Source organism: Anabrus simplex, chromosome 1 (genome assembly GCF_040414725.1).
Source record: "Anabrus simplex isolate iqAnaSimp1 chromosome 1, ASM4041472v1, whole genome shotgun sequence".
NCBI lineage: Eukaryota > Metazoa > Arthropoda > Insecta > Orthoptera > Tettigoniidae > Anabrus > Anabrus simplex.
In genome coordinates, this window is record NC_090265.1 from 510,608,526 (window position 1) to 510,628,862 (window position 20,337).

Genomic DNA, 20,337 nt, shown 5'->3' on the forward strand with positions numbered 1-20,337 from the left:
GCCTTAATTAAGGTAGAGCCCCAGCATTTGCCTGGTGTGAAAATGGGAAACCACGGAAAACCATCTTCAGGGCTGCCGACAGTGGGATTCGAACCCATTATCTCCCGGATGCAAGCTCACAGCCGCGTGCCCCTGACCGCACGGCCAACTCGCCCGGTAAAGGAAATCTCCAGTGGCAGAGAAGTCTGCAGTGGACGTCCTCTCAACCCATTAGTTCAGGACCAGATTCTCAGTAGGATAGCACAATGACCAGTTAAAATGATACTAAAATAAAGTATACTACTATTGTTCAATTTCTTTTAAACATTATTTTGAAAAATATTAGGCTTTTAAACTAAGAATAGCATCTCCTATTGTAAGCAATAAGCAAGGACTGGATGGGAGGTAGCATGGGTGCTGGTGACCATTAGAAAGTGGAAGCGACAATATTCACTGGGTCAGCGGTTAATCTGATGGCTGCTTAACAGGCTGGACCCTGTTTATCATCCCTAATGCTCCAAAATATGTGTAGAATTAAATGTCAAACAAAGAGTTTACTTCAACATTCTAAAACTACATACGATAGCGAGTTCACCTCTATTATCCATAGGATATATTATCAACAATCCATTTGCTTGCTTGTTTCAGTTGGAGACTACTGCAGCTTAAGGAATGGTGGGAGGGGAGTGTGCCGCTTCCTCACAGACTGCTCCACTGCTATGGCAGTAATTGAAGTCCACAAACCAGTTGTCTGTGGTTTCTTGAGAAGTGCACCAATTGTGTGCTGTGGAGATAGGGAGGACAACAGAGGAAACAGAGATAATATACGTTTCGGTGATGATTCATTGTGGAAACCTGCATTGCAGCAAAACAAACCATATAGACCAGCTCCCCTAACACGTGTTGAATATCCAGAAACAGGTTAGTAAAAAGTAGCTCAGAGGCAGATAAGAAATAGAAGTATTTGCTCTTACCCCATGAACATATCTTCTTCCGTATATGTCACTAAATTTTGAAAGTACAGTAAGTTATTACAATCTCAAGGCCTGATACACTGGCCATAATCCAGAGTTTACTGTAAAGTGGATGATCTCATTTTTTATAGAAAGGTAGCCAGGTAGGTAAGTAAGTAGGCAAATGGCCCCTGCTGGTCTAGTGGTCAGAAGCATACAATAGAACTTTTTTGTTTTGGTTTTTACATTACAGTTTAGTAACAATAAAACAGAAGGAATTTTTACACATATATAACAAAATGGTATGAAATAGTCTTTGCCCAGAAGTGAGCAACTGCGACTGCATTTCCTTGTGCCTTGAGCAAATCCTCCTCACTGCAAGAATCAGGGCAACACGAGCACTAACACAGATGATTGGTAGTCTGCACCTCTCCGCATTCACATAATGAGTGGCTATTGAATGGTATTAGCCTGTAAATTTTTGACCTAATTAAAGGAAACAGGCAGTATGATACGTACTTAGCCTCAGCCAGCCTTCTCTAATGGAGGAACACCTCCGATGATAATTTATATAATTAGCAGCAGTAGCCTGGAAATTGGAAGGTCTCCCCTGTTAGCAATATGCTCCCATGGTTCATTATTTGCTGAAAGACAATGCACTTGTTCCAGTGTTTCTATTTCATTTTCCAGTCAAGATAAACAAATACCCTGCACCCCTGGGGAAAAGACCTCCTCCACATACAGGTACACAGAACTGTATAACATAGACTTTTTAAATTTATTGTTGTGTTACTTCATTGCTACAATATTTATATTTATTTTTACTACTTATGCTTATCTTAAATGAATGCAACTTACACAAAATTGAAAATATAAACAAAAATGTTTACAGAAATTTACCTGTGCTTACTCATAAATTTTGTCAGAGTCCAGAACAGCAGGGCTTCATTTATATCACAAGCTGTTTCCTCCTTGTTTTGTCACTGGCAAATGAGATGATTGGTTCTTCATAGTCCAGTTTCCTTCTGAGGTCACATTCAATAGCAAGGTAACTTCGACAATCTCTTTAAATACGGTGCCGTAGTTCTTCGACTATCTCAATACTAAAAATGAGCTTCATGCTGAGCAATTATAAGCTGGAGTACTCATGTAAATTCTTAACACATTCACTCCTGACCATTACCTGAGCAACTTCCATGTTTTCTGGTGTTGCATGTCCTCTTTGTCAGTCAAACACATATACAGCCCTACAACCAAAGGTACTCCTTCCACCCTGTCAACATCCACGTGTACCAACCACCATTTATTTTTCGTAGGCCTTCCCCATCCAGGAGTGCCTTTGACTCAACTTCAAAGACATTACCGACATACGGTAGTGCAAATATACTTGCGCCTTGGAGTATGTACCCATTGCCAGTAGGCAGTAATGATCAGTCTTTGAGTGTTAAAATCTTAGCATAGTAAATGCAAACATTTCTACATATGTTCCATTATGGCAAACCACATCACATATGAATTATATAAGGTATAAGGTCTAAATAAGAATTATTGGTAAAACCTGAGACAGTAAATGCATACTGAACATTGAAGCTTGAAATTTTTCTCATCAAACACCTTAAGGTAGTGGCAAATCTTTTGCCTGAAGTCAGATACAGGAGTAAACGTGTTAAAGCTATAAATATTGGTTTGGGTAAACAGTCTCAATACCTTTATTGCTTTTCATCTTGCTCATCATTGATCCCACTAGAGGTGACTTTAGGCTCTGTTCATTTCATTTCTCTCAACCTTTTTAATAGGATTCTAGAATTCTTCCAATCCCTAAAGCCTGTTGCCCTAGGCAACTGCCCAATTTGCCACTCTGTACATATGGTTCTAAATGTTAGATGGTAGAAAACATTTCTCTGGAGCAAGAAAACCAAGTCTGAGATGTGATAAAAGTTACTGCAGCAATAATTGTAAGTGAATAAGCATTACTGGAAAATATTTTTCCTTTCCAAAGACAGTTTTAATTTCACTGATTGGTACCTAAAGTTCTTACTGTTTTTCATACAAAGACTTTCAACAGGTAAAGAACATTGCAAGGAGAAAGGGATACAGAAGGTAAGTATACAATGCGGTGGTGGTAGTGGTATTTAAAAAAAAAAAAAAAGGAATTTTGCCCATTGAATAGTCTCAAATACTTAACATCTGCCTGATAACTCTTTTCTCTCTCTCTCCCTGTGTCTCTCTACTGGCTGGAGCTAGAGACACAATGACAACAACTACATTTGCACAATTCTATACGCTGTTCAGATTGGATAACAAATTTATGTACATGGTGAACTTGGTGGATGTAAATGGTCCAATTGCACTTCTGAGGAATTAATTGTATGACAGTTATGAGTGAAATACAGAACAGCTGACCTTTCTTAGCTAGAACACATTTCTCTCTCACCACCTCGATTGTAAAGAGATGTATGTTTGGAATGCTTTGTCTACTGGACAACCTCTAGTTGGAGGTTGTCTACTGGACAACCTCTAGTTGGAGGAAGCTGTTGAAATTTAAAAAATAATGTCAGGTGCCATCTGACCTTTGCTTAAAGTTAAATGGGAGGTGGGGGTATAGGGTATAAATCACTTTTAAGATGCCTAAAAATTGGGATTGAACCCTTCTCATCACAGTTATTTTCATAAGACTAGAAGTACCATATCATAGCCCTTAAGCCAATACTCTCTCTCCATAGCAGAGTCAACAGGATGCTAAGCCCTACACAAATGTAAGAACTACCTTTTCTTTTATATACAGTAAATATGAGAGAGCACTGCACCATGTAGAAGGATGTTGCACAGTGGAGTGGTTTCTCTCCATATTTGTGAAATGTTGATCTACAGGACTGGATTTACCAAGAGCAAGGCCCTAGGCCAGAGACTTTTTGCACGCAAAACACCCCCTCCCCCTGTTTGTTTTCAACTTTCAATGTTTTAAGTTTCATACATTTTTTGATGCCCTATAAAATTGACTCCAAACTAATGTCATCAATAATGGAATTACTTCAAAGAAATATGGATTCCGCACTTAAATGCTGTTCAGTTACCTACAGTTATCTATAGGGAAACCTTATCAGAGCGAGGAGAGGTACAAGCTCGACGTCGCGTTTGGGATAGGTGAGGGGTAGGAAGGAAATGCAATAGCCACGTTCACCTTAAAACAACAAGAAAACTATTCAGATCAATGAGGTTAGAAATATTTTCGTTGAGACTTCTTTTTGGCAGTTATCAATTATGTCACCATAATTAGTCTATTTACAGTTTCACTGTCAATTTGCAATGCAGATAACACGTTAAGCCTTCCTTGCAAAGCAGCAGTCAGAAGATAATTTTTAATCCCACTTAAACCAGAAAACGACCTCTCTGCTGAACAATTAGATACTGCCATGAAAGGTGCATTCTGAGTGTAACCATAACATTTCAATATAATTTGTCTAGATCTGTTTCTCGCAGGAACAACAAAAGCTTTGATGGAGTTAGGTTTTTGTCTTTGTTCATACTGTTCATAGTACTTTTTTTTTTGGTTAATGGTTTTATGTTGCACCGACACAGACAGGTATTATGGCAACGATGGGACAGGAAAGATCTAGAACTGGGAAGGAAGCGGCCGTGGCCTTAATTAAGGTACAGCCCCAGCATTTGCCTGGTGTGAAAATGGGAAACCACGGAAAACCATCTTCAGGGCTGCCAACAGTGGAGTTCCAACCCACTATCTCCCGAATACTGGATACTGGCCGCACTTAAGCGACTGCAGCTATCGAACTCGGTCATAGTACATTTCAAACACAAGTAAGGTTGATACATCTGCTTTCTATGTGAATTTCCAAATCACTTGGGTACATACTTTGAAGGTTTATACCTTGTTATCCAATTTATTCAACAATAAACTTTGTAAGCTTACACAGGAAACAATATTTTTTGTTATGTGAATTTTACACTTCCATTCTTTTCTCCAAATTATTACGTATATTAGTAATTATTTTGTAGAAAACATGCCTTCTGTAATCATCTCCTCTGGTAGTTTACTTTTCTTGTTGAGAGTCATCAAAATGTGTCTCCTGTACCTTTCTTCTTACAACATCAATGTGGCCAGTCAACACAACACCAGTAGAAGTCATATCTGTAAAAAGAAATGGGGAAAAGTTCTTCCGTATTCCATGCTGTATTTTAACAGGAGGGTCAATATTAATTTTGAAAATGTTAGTTTTCTTTACATTGTTTCTCTTTCTTTCTTTCCTCAATAATTAATGTGTGCAGTTAAGTCTATTTGCATTTCCTATAATAGTAAATACATACACAGCCAGGAAAATACAAGCGAACGATAAGTATCCATGACAGTCTCAAGGGAAATGCTGAGTGATTGGACGAGTTTCAAAACAGAGTGAAATATTTCAAGAATTTATGACCAAAAAGCAGTCATAATCCTGATTTCCAGTTGTTCCAGTTTGCTCAGCAGAGAAACAGCTTTATATCTCACCATTGGCTTTTGCCCAACATCTTCTGAAAATGCAGTAAGAATTGCCTTTATTGCTGCCCACGAATATCAAAGAGCATGACAGGATTTGTGATGAGCTGACCATCTCATTGCTCATATATTCTTGATGACAGTATTTCCTTTGTTCTATTCCAAGCTTTCTTTCAAATATTTCCATCATTCAGTACTTGCAGAAAAAATGTAGAATGCTTGGAGAAATAAAAAATGAAACAGACAGCCAAAAAACAAACAAGTTAAGTGATGTTACAAATAAATTGTAAACTGAATTTTTAAAACAAACTTGTTCACAGCATTCTGCAGCCTCCTTGTCAACAAGATTTAGGGAATGTCCAGAACACTGTATCCACTCAGCCAAATTCTAGCTTGCAGCCCTGTGTACTTTCCTGACATATTAGATGTATTCTCGTACAACTGTCCTCTGCACTCAGCAATGTCAATTTGAAGGTTTTGAATTGCTTTAACAACATACTCTGCTTAGTCCAACACTTTGTAGCCAGTGTTTGCTAGAAATTGAAGAAATTGTTCTAAGTTGGAGAGTTTTCCATGAGAAGTACACTGAACGTGGGAACGAATTGGTCTGTGTATAAGTCTGCTGTAGAATCAACAATTAACAAAAAATACTTTGCAATCTTGATTTCCTTTACAGTCTCCTTCTTTACTCGATCAGTAAAGATAAAAACAAACTCCGCACATATTTCAGTTGATATACAAGATGTACGACCACTTTGTTTGGATCCATACTGCCGTATGTACTCGGAAAGGAAGGGATCGAATTCTGCTATGAGTTCCAGTGACCTTAATAAGTTCCCGCAAGAAGACGAACCAAAACATTCATTGGAACCTTGCATTGGTAAACTGCAACAACCCAATGACTTGACCATAATGACGGCAAGCTTGGGGACCTCCCACCAATACTGCTTATCCATTTGAAGCTTTTCCTGTTGTTTCCCGTCAATCTGATCTGCCATCTTGGTCCTTTCTATCATGTTCCTGACAGCATTTCTATGTTGTGCCAAATTTTGTGCTCAGCAAAACATGCACAATTTTTCCAGTTGTCATAACAATTTTCTCCAAGCTTAGAATTTCTCTGATAAAAGAAAATGACAATATACCCAAATATTCTTGTAATTAAGTCAATAATTTTAATTAAGCACATTTTTCACTAAAAGGAAAAAGTTTACAATACAGTGAAGGCACAGAAATGAGGAAAAACCCCTATTAAGGCTAAAAAGAAAAATTAATAGTTTTTAAAAAATATTAAAAGGCTTTAAATATTTTTTATTTTTGAACTTATTTACCACTATGAAGCAGTCTGCAAGCACAGTAAAATACCAATCCCGTCTTCAGAGAAAAACAAAGAATTGTCTCAACTTCTTTTCTCCATTTCCTAGTTTGCAGCAAAGGTGATCTGAACATTCTCGTTTTGAGTTCAAAAATCACAATAGATTATTTATTTATTTATTTATTTATTTATTTATTTATTTATTTATTTATTTATTTGCTTTACGTTGCACCGACGGAGATAGGTCTTATGGCGATGATGAGATAGGAAAGCCCTAGGAAGGTGAAGGAAATGGCCGTGGCCTTAATTAAGGTACAGCCCCAGCATTTGCCAGGTGTGAAAATGGAAAACCGCAGAAAACCATATTCAGAGCTGCCGAAAGTGGGATTCAAACCCACTACGGTATCTCCCGGATGCAAGCTCACAGCTGTGCGCTCCTAACCGCATGGCCAACTTGCCCGGTAATAGATAATTTGCTAAGCACTGTGAACAGCAATAAACTGTAGGTAGCATCATTTATAACTCAATCCACCAGGTCATTGAATGTTCCATTTTCACTGTTCACCTCTCGAACACAAAGTTTTATCTCAACACTTGTACCCACATTTGTCCTTTTCCTTCTCTTTCTTTTTGACTTTTCTTGTCACTGCCCTACTGTATCTCCTCATTTCCAAATGTTGGAATTTCCATTCTACTACCACAAGCCCCTGTCTTTAATACCTCTTCAGCATCAATACCAACAACAATGTCACGGCCATTCCCATCCCCAACACCACTGTTGCCACACATTTCACCACCATCACCACTTTCACCAAATGTTAAAGTTTCACCTTGACTGTTAATGTCACTACTACTGATGGGGTGGTTCAAATTTGCATTTTCACGCTTTGAAAAATATTACTTAACAAATAAAAAATAATTTATATGATCCTCCTTTTCAATACAAAACAACCATCTATATTAGATGGGATGATATCTATACATGTTTCGGCCTAATCTAAAGGCCATCCTCAGTAGAGTTCGATTATTACATTATACAAACATATTAAAAATACTGATGAAGTGGAATTAAAATACAATGATCATTATTGACAAAGTAAAAACATATTGAGGTAAAAAATCCTCTCGTCTGAAAAATAATTTGATTGACATAAAACTTGCTGATTCTTTTTAAAAAGTGAGACACTGTATTGCACAGTGTAGTGAGGCCATCAATAATGAGATTAATACGAGAATTAATGGATGAAAACCAAAACCAAAAATATTGCGTGAAAAGAAAAGGCTTACAACTTACTTGTTAAAAGGTTGTCGTCTCAAGTGGTACGACCTTGTTGGTTTCATGTCACATTGACACTAAGCTTGTGTATAGCTTACAGCGTGTCTGTACTAATGTGGTTGGGTGGGGAAGAGGAAGGGAGAAGGAGGAGGGGTATATTGAGGGAAGGGCGGGTCTAGTTCTGGAACATCGGTAGTGAAACTCGTTTTTATTAATAAATTGTTGACAAATGAGCGGGCAGAGGTTTCCAATAATATATCTTTCTTATTGTTGATTTCATTTAGGTTGTGTGAGGAATTGTTGTATTGGTCAATATCGATATAAATATTCTCCAGTATATTGAGTAAGGGACCTTTCTGTTCATAATGTAAAATCTTTAAATCCTGGTTAATTGTTGCGTGATTTTTTCCCTACAATGTTCGCTCATGGCTGAGTAGCGGTTATACTTCAAGGCGTTAAGATGTTGGGTGTATCTTATATTGAAACTACGGCCTGTTTGTCCTATGTATGTTGAAAAAACAAGACAACAAGACTGGCACTTTAATTTATATACCCCAGAGTTCATAAATTTGCTGTTGCCATTGACAGTATGGGAATTAAAAACTATTTTAGCATTGGTGTGAGTGGTCTTGAAAGCTATTTTTAACTTTTTTTTTTTTTTTTTTTAATATTAGAAATTGGATATATGTTATTATTGTTAAAGGTAAATGTAGTAAACTTCTCTTAAGGGGGAGTTTCTTTTTCCAAGGTGGTCTTTGGTTTAGTTCTGAATTTATTAAGAATTTTGTTCACAAAATTGAAACCATTACATTCAGCTATTGTATAAATGGTGTTGATTTCTTTCTTAAAATTCTTACGGGATACAGAACATTAAGTGGTCTGAAAATCATACTATTAAAAGCTGCCTTCTTCTGCATCCCCAGGTATAGAGAAGTCTGGTGAATTGTGTTAACTGTGTGAGTGGGCTTCCTGTAAATATCAAAGGAAAGGGTTTTATTATGATTGCGAGTGATACGTAGATTGAGATAATTAAAAGAATTGTTGTTTTAGGATTCTATCGTGAACTTTATTTGAGGGTCAAAGCTATTAAGTAATTCAAGTATTGTATTTCTATCTATAGTATGGGAATCTAGGATAATAGAAGTGTCATCAACATAGCATGTTCAGTGTGTGATACCATTAATTTTGCATATGATGTGAGTGTGTTCATAAAATCAACGTAAATGTCAGTGAGGATTCCCGAGGTCGGTGACTCCATTGGAAGACCCTTCTGTTGGTATACAGTATTATTAAAAGTGAAGAAATTATTATTTAATATAAATTTTAGGATCTGAACAAACTCATCTCTCTCACCTACAGTCAATTTAATGAATTTGGAAAGATTAGTTTTTATTTTTTTAATGGTTTTATTAGTAGGTACATTCGCATACATATTAACAATGTCGAAGGAGTGAAGGGTGTAATGTTTTAGTAAAGTACCAGTAAGATCTTTTAATTCTATTACAAAGTTTCAGGGAATATTTAACTGACGTATTAGCTCGGAAAAAATAATGATTTTTGAGAAAATTGTGAATATACTGAGATATTTTGTACGTCGGACTATTTCTGAAATGAATAACGGGACTTATGGGGACTTTGGCCTTGTGAATCTTTGGTAATGCTTTTGCCGTAGGTAACTTGGGATTCATGACAAACAATTTGGGTTTCTCAAGGTCATTAAACAAAAATAAGAGGTTCTTAATTAAAGATTTCAGTTCTCTTTGTATTCTGTTTGTGGGATCTTTTTTGACTACATTAAAAGTACTGTTAGTAAAAAAGGGTTGTGTTTTGTTTATGTAGTCACTTATTTTATAACCACACTGGCGTTGCCTGTATCTGCCTTTTTTTTTTACCTCAACATGTTTTTACTTCGTGAATCATGATCATTGTATTTTAATTCCACTTCGTCAGTATTTTTAATTTGTTTGTATAATGTAATAATTGAACCTCTACTGAGGATGGCCTTTATATTAGGCCGAAACATGTATAGATATCGTCCCATCTAATATAGATGGTGTTTTGTATTGAAAAGGAGGATCATATAAATACTTTTTATTTGTAAAGTGATAACCGTCAATAAGGAATGAGATTTATAACATGCAAATTGGAAATATTTGCTAAATCTTTTAGCTTGAATGACACTTTTCCTTTTTTGTTCAATAGTTTGTTTTCAATTCTGTGCACCACATAATTTTTAACTTCTTCAAGCCAATTGTATCATAGACTAAAGTTAAAAAAAAAAGGAATAATAAGCTCACACATAATGATGACATTTGACAACCCCAACAATATCAACTTGTAAACGAATCAATGCAAAACACAACTATACAGCAGCTGCCACCAGCAACATGAACAATCGCCCTCCAACTCAACTCAACAATGAATGAAGCAGTGCTGCTGGCTTACAAGTCCCTGCCTGCTCTGTGGATGCACTTGCACTTGTCAACTCACCATCGGACTGCCTGTGTGACACTTGTGCAAGTGCAACTGGACTAAGGAAAAAGGCATACGACTCAATAGGCAGGCCAACTCTCATGAGAATTCTGCAGGAAATGGGCCTGGACTGGAAGACCCACCACCTTATCCAAAAGACCCTGAGTGATACGCGATCATGAATGAAGTTCAGAAGAGCGCTTGTGGAAAATTTTGAAATAAAGACAGGAGTTAGACAGGGAGATGAACTTTCCCCCCTTATCTTCAACTGTGCATTGGACAAGGCCATCAGAGAGTGGTGGAAAGAAGTGGAAGAATAAAAGATACCAAGCGGTATTTACCTGGGACACAAACAGAAGGGATTACTAGTGGACTGTTTGGCATTCTCAGATGACTGGGCACTTCTGGCGAACTCAATAGAAGTAGCAGTGAAACAGATCAATGCAATTAAACAACAGGCTGCCAAGGTGGGATTACAGGTGTCTCAAGAAAAGACAAAATTCTTCACCAACTTCAGTGATACTCCCAGGAAATTACAGTTGGAACAGGGCCAGATTGAGAGTCAACAGTTTTAAGTACCTGAGGGAATAGCTGGAACCCAATATGTCAGAAGGGGTAGCACTAACAACCCGGATTAACAAACTAAAGTTAGCATATCAACTGACGAAGAACATTTATAACAAGAAATGTCTCTCTCATAGCAGCAAATTGAGGCACAACCACACAGTTATCTGTCCAGAAGCCCTGTATGCCACAGAATGCTTGATACTGAACATGAAGGATTGTTGGACAAGAATTCAATTTCTACTTTCCTGATATCTCGTCAGATGAATGGTCCTGGATGTTAACAAGAAATCCATTTGCCATTGACATTGAAGCACTGCCAGCACAACTTCAAGAAGAAGCCATAGATTTGAAGTGTGATTCAAAGCTAAAAGACAATTACAAAATATTAGGACTGGGCAACTTTTGGGTAAACTGTCTTGCAGTGTATCCTGAAATAGCCAAAGTAGTATTGTGTGTCATTGTCCCATTTTCAACAACATATTTATGCGAGTCAGGATTTTCAACGCTGAGTGTCATAAAAACAAAGCAGCACTATCGGCTTGATGTTGCAAGTGATCGCTGTGCTCTGTCAAATATCAAACCAAACATACCAAAGAGAAAACAGTGTCAACCCTCTCACTGATATTTGTTGACTAATTTAAGGATTTATTGTAAAAGTGTGTTCTTTGTATTGTGCTAAAATTAAGTTAGTATATCATAGATATAAAGCCCGTACTTCATATTATTTTTTCATAAATAATTGAATAATGGGCTAATTCATTATGTAGTGTCATTAGGTTAGGTCTATATCCTCCACGTCAATTCATCGGAGAGGTTATAGAAGCGACCGGGGGAAGGGGATGACCCGTATCTGAAAAGGAGAGGTGTCAGCTGGAAAAGTTTGGGAACCACTGGTCCAGATAAAGGAGGCAACAAATACTGGCAAATGATTGAAATTTACCTTTAATAATAAAGACATTTAAACAACAACAACAACAACAACAACAATACAAAAGTTGAAGCTAGAAAAGGAACTGTGATTGATAAAATCTCTGGGGATATATTAAAGGCAATGGGATGGGGTATAGTCCATATCTGAAATACATACTTATTTGCTGTTTGCACGAAGCAGTGATACCAAATGAATGGAGAGTTACAATAGTAGCCTCAGTGTACAAGGGAAAGGGTGATAAACATAAAGCAGATAATCACAGGCCAGTCAGCTTGACGTGTTGTTTGGAGGCTTTGGGAATGCATTCTTTCCGATTATATTAGACACGTTGATGCAAGTATGATAAACTGATATAACATGAAAACAATATTCTCTCACCCATGGGTAAATAATGCAAGTATCGAGCTCATATTATTATTATTATTATTATTATTATTATTATTATTATTATTATTATTATTATTATTATTATTATTATTATTTGCAATGTATGGCTATGAAGTATTTACATCCATTTAGTATTATTATTATTATTATTTATGTAGTCAGATGATTGCATTGTTTGTGAGGTTATGTCATGAAACATGTGCTGTATATGTACATATATCTAAGTATAGTTAATGTAAGAACCTGTAATTACTAGTATATAATTTATTATTACCTGTATATATGATTTGTAATCCACTACAGTATTGTGTACCATCCAGAATGGCACTAGGTAGACGAGAACTATGCAGAATATTCTTTACATTATATCTGGGCTTTAAGCACTCTAGAATTTACGAGAAGGTCTGTTATGATATACTAACAATTTGTTGGTTATTTTGATCCACCTTTTCAATACAAATTACAGTTTGTGTTGCTAAGTTGTAATGTTACAACACTAATTTACTGGGACATGTTTTGCTTTTATTCACAAGCATCATCAGCCTATACAATTGCCTCAAGGTTTGTCATATTTGGGTTGTTGTTACAAATTTCATTACATTGAATGTAAATCTAATTTCAGTGATAACAATATTTAAAACAAGAATAATATACACATTAAAAATTATGACTGTATGATTTGCAATGTTAAAATGGATTAACTCTTAATTCTAAAACACATTGACGTCCAAAACACAGTTTTTACAATTTGAAAATTTGGCTAAAAATTGTTTGCAATGTTAAAATAAAATTGATTCAACTATAATTTGGCATTAAAATTTGAGTCTTAATATAAACATTGGATGTTAATATATAGGACCCATAGTTTCTGAAGTGCGTTGGTTTCTAGAATACAGTAACATTTCAGTATTGAGAATTTTAATTAAGAATTGTGCTCTCTAAATAATGTTATTTAAAAAGACTGTAATTTTGCATTATGCGTGATTAGTCGTGATGATAATCTAGAATTGAAGTCTTCGGTTCGTTGGAAAATGGCTTCTAAATTTGATGAGGCTTGCTGCTGCAGTTTGGCAAGTTGATCAGAGAAGTATTGACATATTTAATTCTTGTTTGTAGCAACCAGACTCTCCGTTGGAAGTTGATTGTTTTGATGTAAGTTATGGTTAAAAGGGGCTTCAATCCAAATTTTGAGTATCTGATTATGTTTCTTTTGATTTATGGAATGGAAGAAGCATCTGGAACAAATGGAAATGAACTTAAGTAATATTGTGTGTGTGTGTGTGTGTTGTGCTTGTAATGTGAGTGTTGATGTTGCATTATCACTTACCCCTTTGTCTGCTGCTACAGAATCTTGTGGGCCTTATTGCGTTACTGTGACTATTGTCTGTTGTGGCTCTACTCCTTGTGTTGTACGTATGAAAGAGCTGTTGTGAAGGGCGGGTAGGGGGTTGAGGGGAAGAGATGTTGGGCGGGGCGTTTGCTATTGACGTGCTACGTGGTAGGGAATTCTTATCTGTTGTCGAGGTGGGGGTAGAGGACGATCCTGCAGGCGGGGCGTTAAGCTTTGGCGTGTTATGTGGAGGGGGACTTTTTTGCGTTGCCGAAATGGTTTCAGTTATGAGTGTATTTAGATTGAATATTTTAAAGAATTTGCTTTTATCTGATTTGAGATTTCGTAATAATGTTGGCAACTGCTTTATTAACGGACTTTTTATTTCGACTGCGTCATTCAAGTTTTTTCCTTTATTAAAGTATTGATCCAAATAAATATATATGTTTTCGAATTCTGTCCTTAGCTTCCCCTTTTCGATTCTTTTGATTATTGTAAGGTCTTTGTCTATTGAGGTGTAATGATGGCCGGTTTCTTTCATATGATTACTCATTGCGGAGTATTTATTGTGTTTTAAGGCATTAAAGTGTTCCATGTATCTGGTTAGGAAACTGCGTCCAGTTTGGCCAACATATGAAGATTTACACTGTGCGCATGTTAGTCTGTATATTTCGGAGTCTTGAAATTTGTTATTGTAGGCATTTACTGTGTTATGGTTAAAAAATAAGCTTTTGTTATTGTTGTATGTTTTAAAGGCTATTTGCATATCTCGTTTTTTGAGTGAGTTTGGTATTTGGTGAATCTTTGAACTGGTGTAAGTGAAGGTTGCGTATTTGGATTTTTTAGTCTTTTCCGGTGTGAGGTTTGTGGCTATTTTGAGCTTTACTTTGTTGATGATTCGATTTGCTATGTCTGCTTTATATCCATTGGCTAGTGCTAGTTCTTTTATAAAATGTATTTCTTTTGTAAAATTCGCAGGTGATAAGGGTATTTTGTAGGCTCTTTAGACCATACTGAAAAAGGTTGCTTGTTTGTGGGATTTGGGGTGGAGTGAGTCATTTCTTATTGTTATTGGCGTGTGTGTTGGTTTTCTGTATATCTGATAATCAAATTTGGATTTTAAGCGTGTTACAGTAACATCTAGATAATTCAATGAGTTGTTTTTTTCGTCTTCTTTGGTAAATTTTACGTATCTATCGATGTTATTTAAAAATTCAAGGATTTTTTCGCTATTATTTTTTCGGTTGTCTGTTATTACAAATGTATCGTCAACAAATCTCAGCCAAAGACAGATTCCTTCTATGTTTGGTTTTATAATGCTATGTTCTATGTTATCCATATAAATATCCGCTAATATTCCCGAGCTGGGGTCACCCATGGCTAAACTTAATTGGTGGTAAATTTTATTGTTAAAGGTGAAATAGTTATTATTTAGTACGAATTTAAGTAGTGTAATAAATTCATCTACTTCTAGCTTACTTAAGTTGCTATATTTGGAAAGGTTTGAGTTAATAATTTCGATCGTTTCTTTAATGGGGATATTTGAATACATATTGGAAATGTCAAACGAGCTCATTCTATGGTGGGGTTGTAAGTTGAAGTTTTTTAATCTTTCGCAAAATTCAATTGAGTTTTTAATTGAGGAGTTACTCTGGAACTTATAACGCTTTTTGAGGAACTGATATATAAATTTTGATATTTTATATGTTGGGCTATTTCTGCTGTTTATAATTGGTCGAATGGGTGTATTGTTTTTGTGTACTTTAGGTAGTGCCTTTGCCTTGGGTAATGTTGGGTTCATGTTGACCATTTTTTGTTGTTCTTGCTCGTTAAATAAACAATTTGAATTTTTAAGAATTGTTTTTAGATTTCTTTGAATTCTAGAGATTGGGTCTTTATTTACTATAGTGTAAGATTCATTAGAAAAGAATTCTTCGGTTTTTTTGATGTAGTCACTTTTATTTACTAGGACTATTGTTTCGCCTTTATCTGCCTTAGTCACGATAATGTCGTTATCTGTTATTTTTGTCTTTAAATCTTTTATTTGTTTTAGGAGGGTCTGGTCGGAATTAGTTTTCATTTCTTTTACTAAACTTGGGAGTTCCTTTTTTACTTCATATTTAATGTCGTTTTGTATTTCTGCCGGCAGTTTCCCCATATTTGCTTCAGATTCCGCTATTGTGATAGTTAATTCTTCCATTTTGTACGGATTAGGCCAATTGAACTTAGTTCCTTTGTTGAGTATGTTCATTTCATTTTCAGAAAAATTGGTGTCTGATAAATTAATTGTCGCGGGGTTGTTTATCTTTAAAGGAATTGAATAATTTTTTCCATTAACAGTTAACTTTTTTGATCTTCTTTAGGTGTTTTAGTTTGTTTTCTAGAGTTTTTTGCTTTCTGTCTAAGATGTTTGAGAGTTTTTCAATAGTATGTCGTTGAATGGAGCTCCAGTCTAAAGGCGATGTAAAATGGGATATACTTAAGTGTGCTTTGTAGAGCTGTAAGTTTAGTAGTAATTTCTTTCTGTACAGTAACTTTAATTCGTTTTTTAGCCATATTTTGTTTACTCTGTTTTGGGTATCAAGAGATTTTGAACTTGATATGTTCTTTCTTTGGGTAGACCTTAAGAATTTCGGTATTATGTCGCACCTTAAACATTCTTTCAAAAACCAGATATCTTTAGCAATCTTACTGACTTTAACCTTGAGGTTAATATATCTGCTATAACATATCTTTCTAGAAGCCTGGCCAGGCACATGTGTTTGGGAACATGAAGAAACCTCTGCGTGGTCACGTTTTGTGGATTTTTCAGAACTGGACCCAGCACTCCAAAAGAATGGTTTCAAGAAGGTCTGGAGAGACTGACACATCAGTGGCAAAAGTGCATACAGTTACAAGGAAATTATGTAGAGAAGGTGGACATAACAACTGATGTGTAATTTACTTCATTTGGGTAGAAAAAAAATAAAGTGCAAAACAATATGGTATGCCCTTCGTATATTAAAAGAAGTAGCAGTCTCTGATCTAAAGGTGGTCTTCTCAGTGCACCAGGGATGAAGATTACAGGTTATTAGTAAAGTTTGGAGGTTATAGAAAAGTCTTATACCTTTCCTGAGCTCATTTTACCCGAAATCTGAAAAATAACTATGAATGATGGGACCCTGGCACTGTTTAAAGCAATAATATATTGCATATAAATGCATATTTTGGCCATTTTTTTGCTTTGGTCATATTTTTCTCATTTTAGTGATATAAAGTCATATTTGATTATATTTTGAGGATTTTTGTTTAAATTGAGGCATTCTTTTTAACAAGGTACACGTTATCAGTATTGATTTCCAAACACACGATTGCAAAATATTATAGTAGATGTATTTTTCTTTCTTTTCCCAAAAGAGATAGGTGGCAGGTTTAGAAGACACGATTCTAATAAAAAGATGCTTGTACGAACGTACACTGACAAATGCCAAATGGCATGTTAATTATTTCATTTTTTAATTCTTTTTTAAAAGGAAAACATATCTCAGAGCTATGATACTGAATGAATGTATACAGTTTTAATTTACCTATTGTAGCTCTGTCAGTGGCTGCTGTATTATCACTAGACAGCAGATTTTAGACAAATGCCTATTTCTTTCCTTAACATGTACATGCGTCACCTTTTAAATCTACATGTTTCGTGAATGTTTAGGTCTATATAAAGCAGTTTTATAATGCCTAAAAATGCCTATTTTGATGTTAGTGCCCATTTTCCATTCGAGGTCTATTTTTATTGACAATTTTCCAGGCTGACTAGTTTTTTCTTTGTTAGATTTGAATTTCCTTTTTAATTTTGATATTTTACACTTTATAATAATGGCCTACTGTACCATTATTTTTAAAGAGCCTGTAACTTAAAGGTCAACTATGATTGTTATGAGCCTGTACCATTGAACACTGCAAGGACAGATAGCAACCCCTTCCTCCTTCCCAGCTTTGCTAAGCCTAGCAATTAGTGACACAATATGAACATCCCAGTCTCTTTACCTTTATAAATAAAAGCTTGTTAAATCTTGGAATTTCATCTTTCACTAGAACAACAGCTGCACATCTGGTACGTGTTGGTCTTTAGAGCTCAACATGTTCACTTGAAGAAAACATAATGCCAAAAATAAAATCATCTAAAGTGAAAGGTGAAAGTGAAATCCCAGTTCATCATATCAAAAACTTAAAATATTGCCCTGTGTCTTCAGTTGACGTTGAACACTCTTTCTTAGCATAAAAATTAATACTTAGTGACAAACGCCATAACTTTTCCATGGACAATTTAGAGAAAGTGCTTATTATTTACTGTGAAGCCAACTATGGATATGATGTTTAACCTCAGTCTGTAATTGTGAGTTATGCCTACATGTGCCGATTGTGAAATGTATTTGGTTTCTTTTAATACCAATAGTGCACATTAAAATTAAGTTAAGGTCGTTTATGTCACTTAACACTGTTTGGTTTTTTTTGCTAGTTGCTTTACGTCGCACCAACCCAGATAGGTCTTATGGCGACGAGGGGATAGGAAAGGGCTAGGAAAGGGCTAGGAATGGGAAGGAAGCGGCCGTGGCCTTAATTAAGGTACAGCCCCAGCATTTGCCTGATGTGAAAATGGGAAACCACAGAAAACCATCTTCAGGGCTGGTGACAGTGGGATTCGAACCCACTATCTCCTGGATGCAAGCTCACAGCTGTGCACTCCTAACCGCACGGCCAACTCGCCCAGTGTTTTAATGTTTTCTTGATATCTGCCTATGATTCATTTTAGTGCCTAAATATAGTAGTTAAGGAGCCTATTTTAGGCACTTAAAACATTACCTTTTAGAGCCTAAACTTCTGCTGTCTAATCACATCTTGACACGTTTAATGTTAGTAGTACTTGCTACCTATTCCTAAAATGCTCGAGTCATATTTTACCTTATTTTAGGTTATATTTAATTAGATTTTAGAGCATATTTGATTGCATATTTTATACTACTAGTCATAAACTTCTGAACCCTAGTTATTAGGAGGCTGAAGAGATCAGTTCTAGAACCACACAAGCTCTGACACATCAAATCTGCCAAAGCTCCTCTTTTTGTAGAACATGGCAGTCATTTCTTCTGCGAATTTCTCATTCTCTTGTACGATCTTCTACAATCTGTTTCTGTTGTTCAGAATGTAGTGGGCCCTTGTGGACAATACACTGCCACATCAGAGACTCCATCCTGCCAGTTCCTGAAGTCAATATGGCACTGCTTCATATTAGACTTATAACATCCTTACATTGATTTTGTCAACCCAATGGTGTAGGTGTAACATGCCTGCCCCTTACCCAGAGGTCCTAGGCTCAACTCCTGGCCAGTCCAGGGATACTGTATCTGGACTGAGGGCTGGAATGGGTTTTGCTCCAGTTTCTGAGATCAACTGAGAAGCTGCCTGATACGAGGGGCAGTGGACTCAGTCAAAGCAAAGCAATACAGCTGTGGATATCATCAGGCTGACCAAAATTTTCCAAATCTTTCTAAAATCTGTACAGACATTCAAGAAGAGAATAAACAGCAACAGAGAAAATAATTGAAACGTTAGAGGGCATTCGACCAGTGCAGGTTATTGTAAATAAAAAATGTGTGTGAACAAATTAATTTCATCCCCTCGTCTATGGAGATTGGACAGCCGAAGTAGGGGACAGCCTGAAGGGGTGAAGTACAGTGGGGACTTCAAGGGCCCTTGGACTGCTACGGTAGCTGTGAAGACCCTTCAGGAACCCTGAAAAGCGGTGGCAAAGGGGGCTCTGGTTATAACGCAACAGGTCGTTATGCTACTTAGGTTCCAAAATGGGTAAAAAATAAATAAGTAAATAAATGCAATGTAAAATCTTATACCCGTTGTACAGTATTACACTAGAATCCCGTTAATCCAAATCCCATTAATCCGAAAATCCGGTTAATCCGAACTGAAATATTCAATTTTAAAAAAATCTCCTTATTGAAATGAAAGAACATATTATAGAATTTACTTGCATTTTATTAGTCATATTTTATTAGAATAACTTAATGTAAATAATTATACATCATAAACCATCAATCACAGGTCGTTTGTCTTTACAAAGTCTGTTAGTTTCTTTTGCCGTAGTGATTGGAACTTACTCAAAGATGCAGTGTTAAACCAGCATCTCATAAACACTACATCAGAGGGCATAGCAGCGGAGTGCTGCTTGACGTAGCGTATGGCAAGTTATATGGACATTTCAAATTGCAGTATCTACTGTACGATATTGTAAAAACTATTTTCCTCAGACGGTTGAGGCGCTGGCCTTCTGACCCCAACTTGGCAGGTTTGATCCTGGTTCAGTCCGGTGGTATTTGAAGGTGCTCAAATACGTCAGCCTCGTGTAAGTAGATTTACTGGCACGTAAGAGAACTCCTGCGGGAGAAAATCCTGGCACCTAGGCATCTCCGGAAACCGTAAAAGTAGTTAGTGAGACGTAAAAACAATAGCATTATTATTAGAAAATATTTTCCGATTATCCAAAAATTTCATAATCCAAACAGACTGCGGTCCCAATTAGTTCGGATTAACGAGACTCTACTGTATTTGAATTAATTCCACATACTGTATATGAGTTGACTATG

The 20,337-nt window shown here is 36.2% G+C and overlaps 2 protein-coding genes across 3 annotated transcripts in view; one reads left to right on the top strand and one right to left on the bottom strand.

Annotated features, from left to right (window-relative positions):
* The window catches only part of LOC136857037 (serine protease snake), a 131,649-nt gene that overhangs the window by 91,377 nt on the left and 19,935 nt on the right, over window positions 1-20,337 (top strand). Inside the window, exon 2 of the mRNA XM_067135386.2 lies at window positions 628-900. Coding sequence (XP_066991487.2) covers window positions 628-900 — 273 coding nt within the window. The remainder of the gene's footprint in view (window positions 1-627; window positions 901-20,337) is intronic.
* The window catches only part of LOC136857038 (palmitoyltransferase ZDHHC16), a 135,073-nt gene continuing 119,680 nt past the window's right edge, over window positions 4,945-20,337 (bottom strand). For both annotated transcript variants that reach the window (XR_011017530.1, XM_067135390.2), the window contains one exon: window positions 4,945-5,079. Coding sequence is in view for 1 of the 2 variants with exons in the window: in XM_067135390.2 (XP_066991491.2) it covers window positions 5,074-5,079 (6 nt within the window). In the remaining variant the exon portion in view is untranslated. The remainder of the gene's footprint in view (window positions 5,080-20,337) is intronic.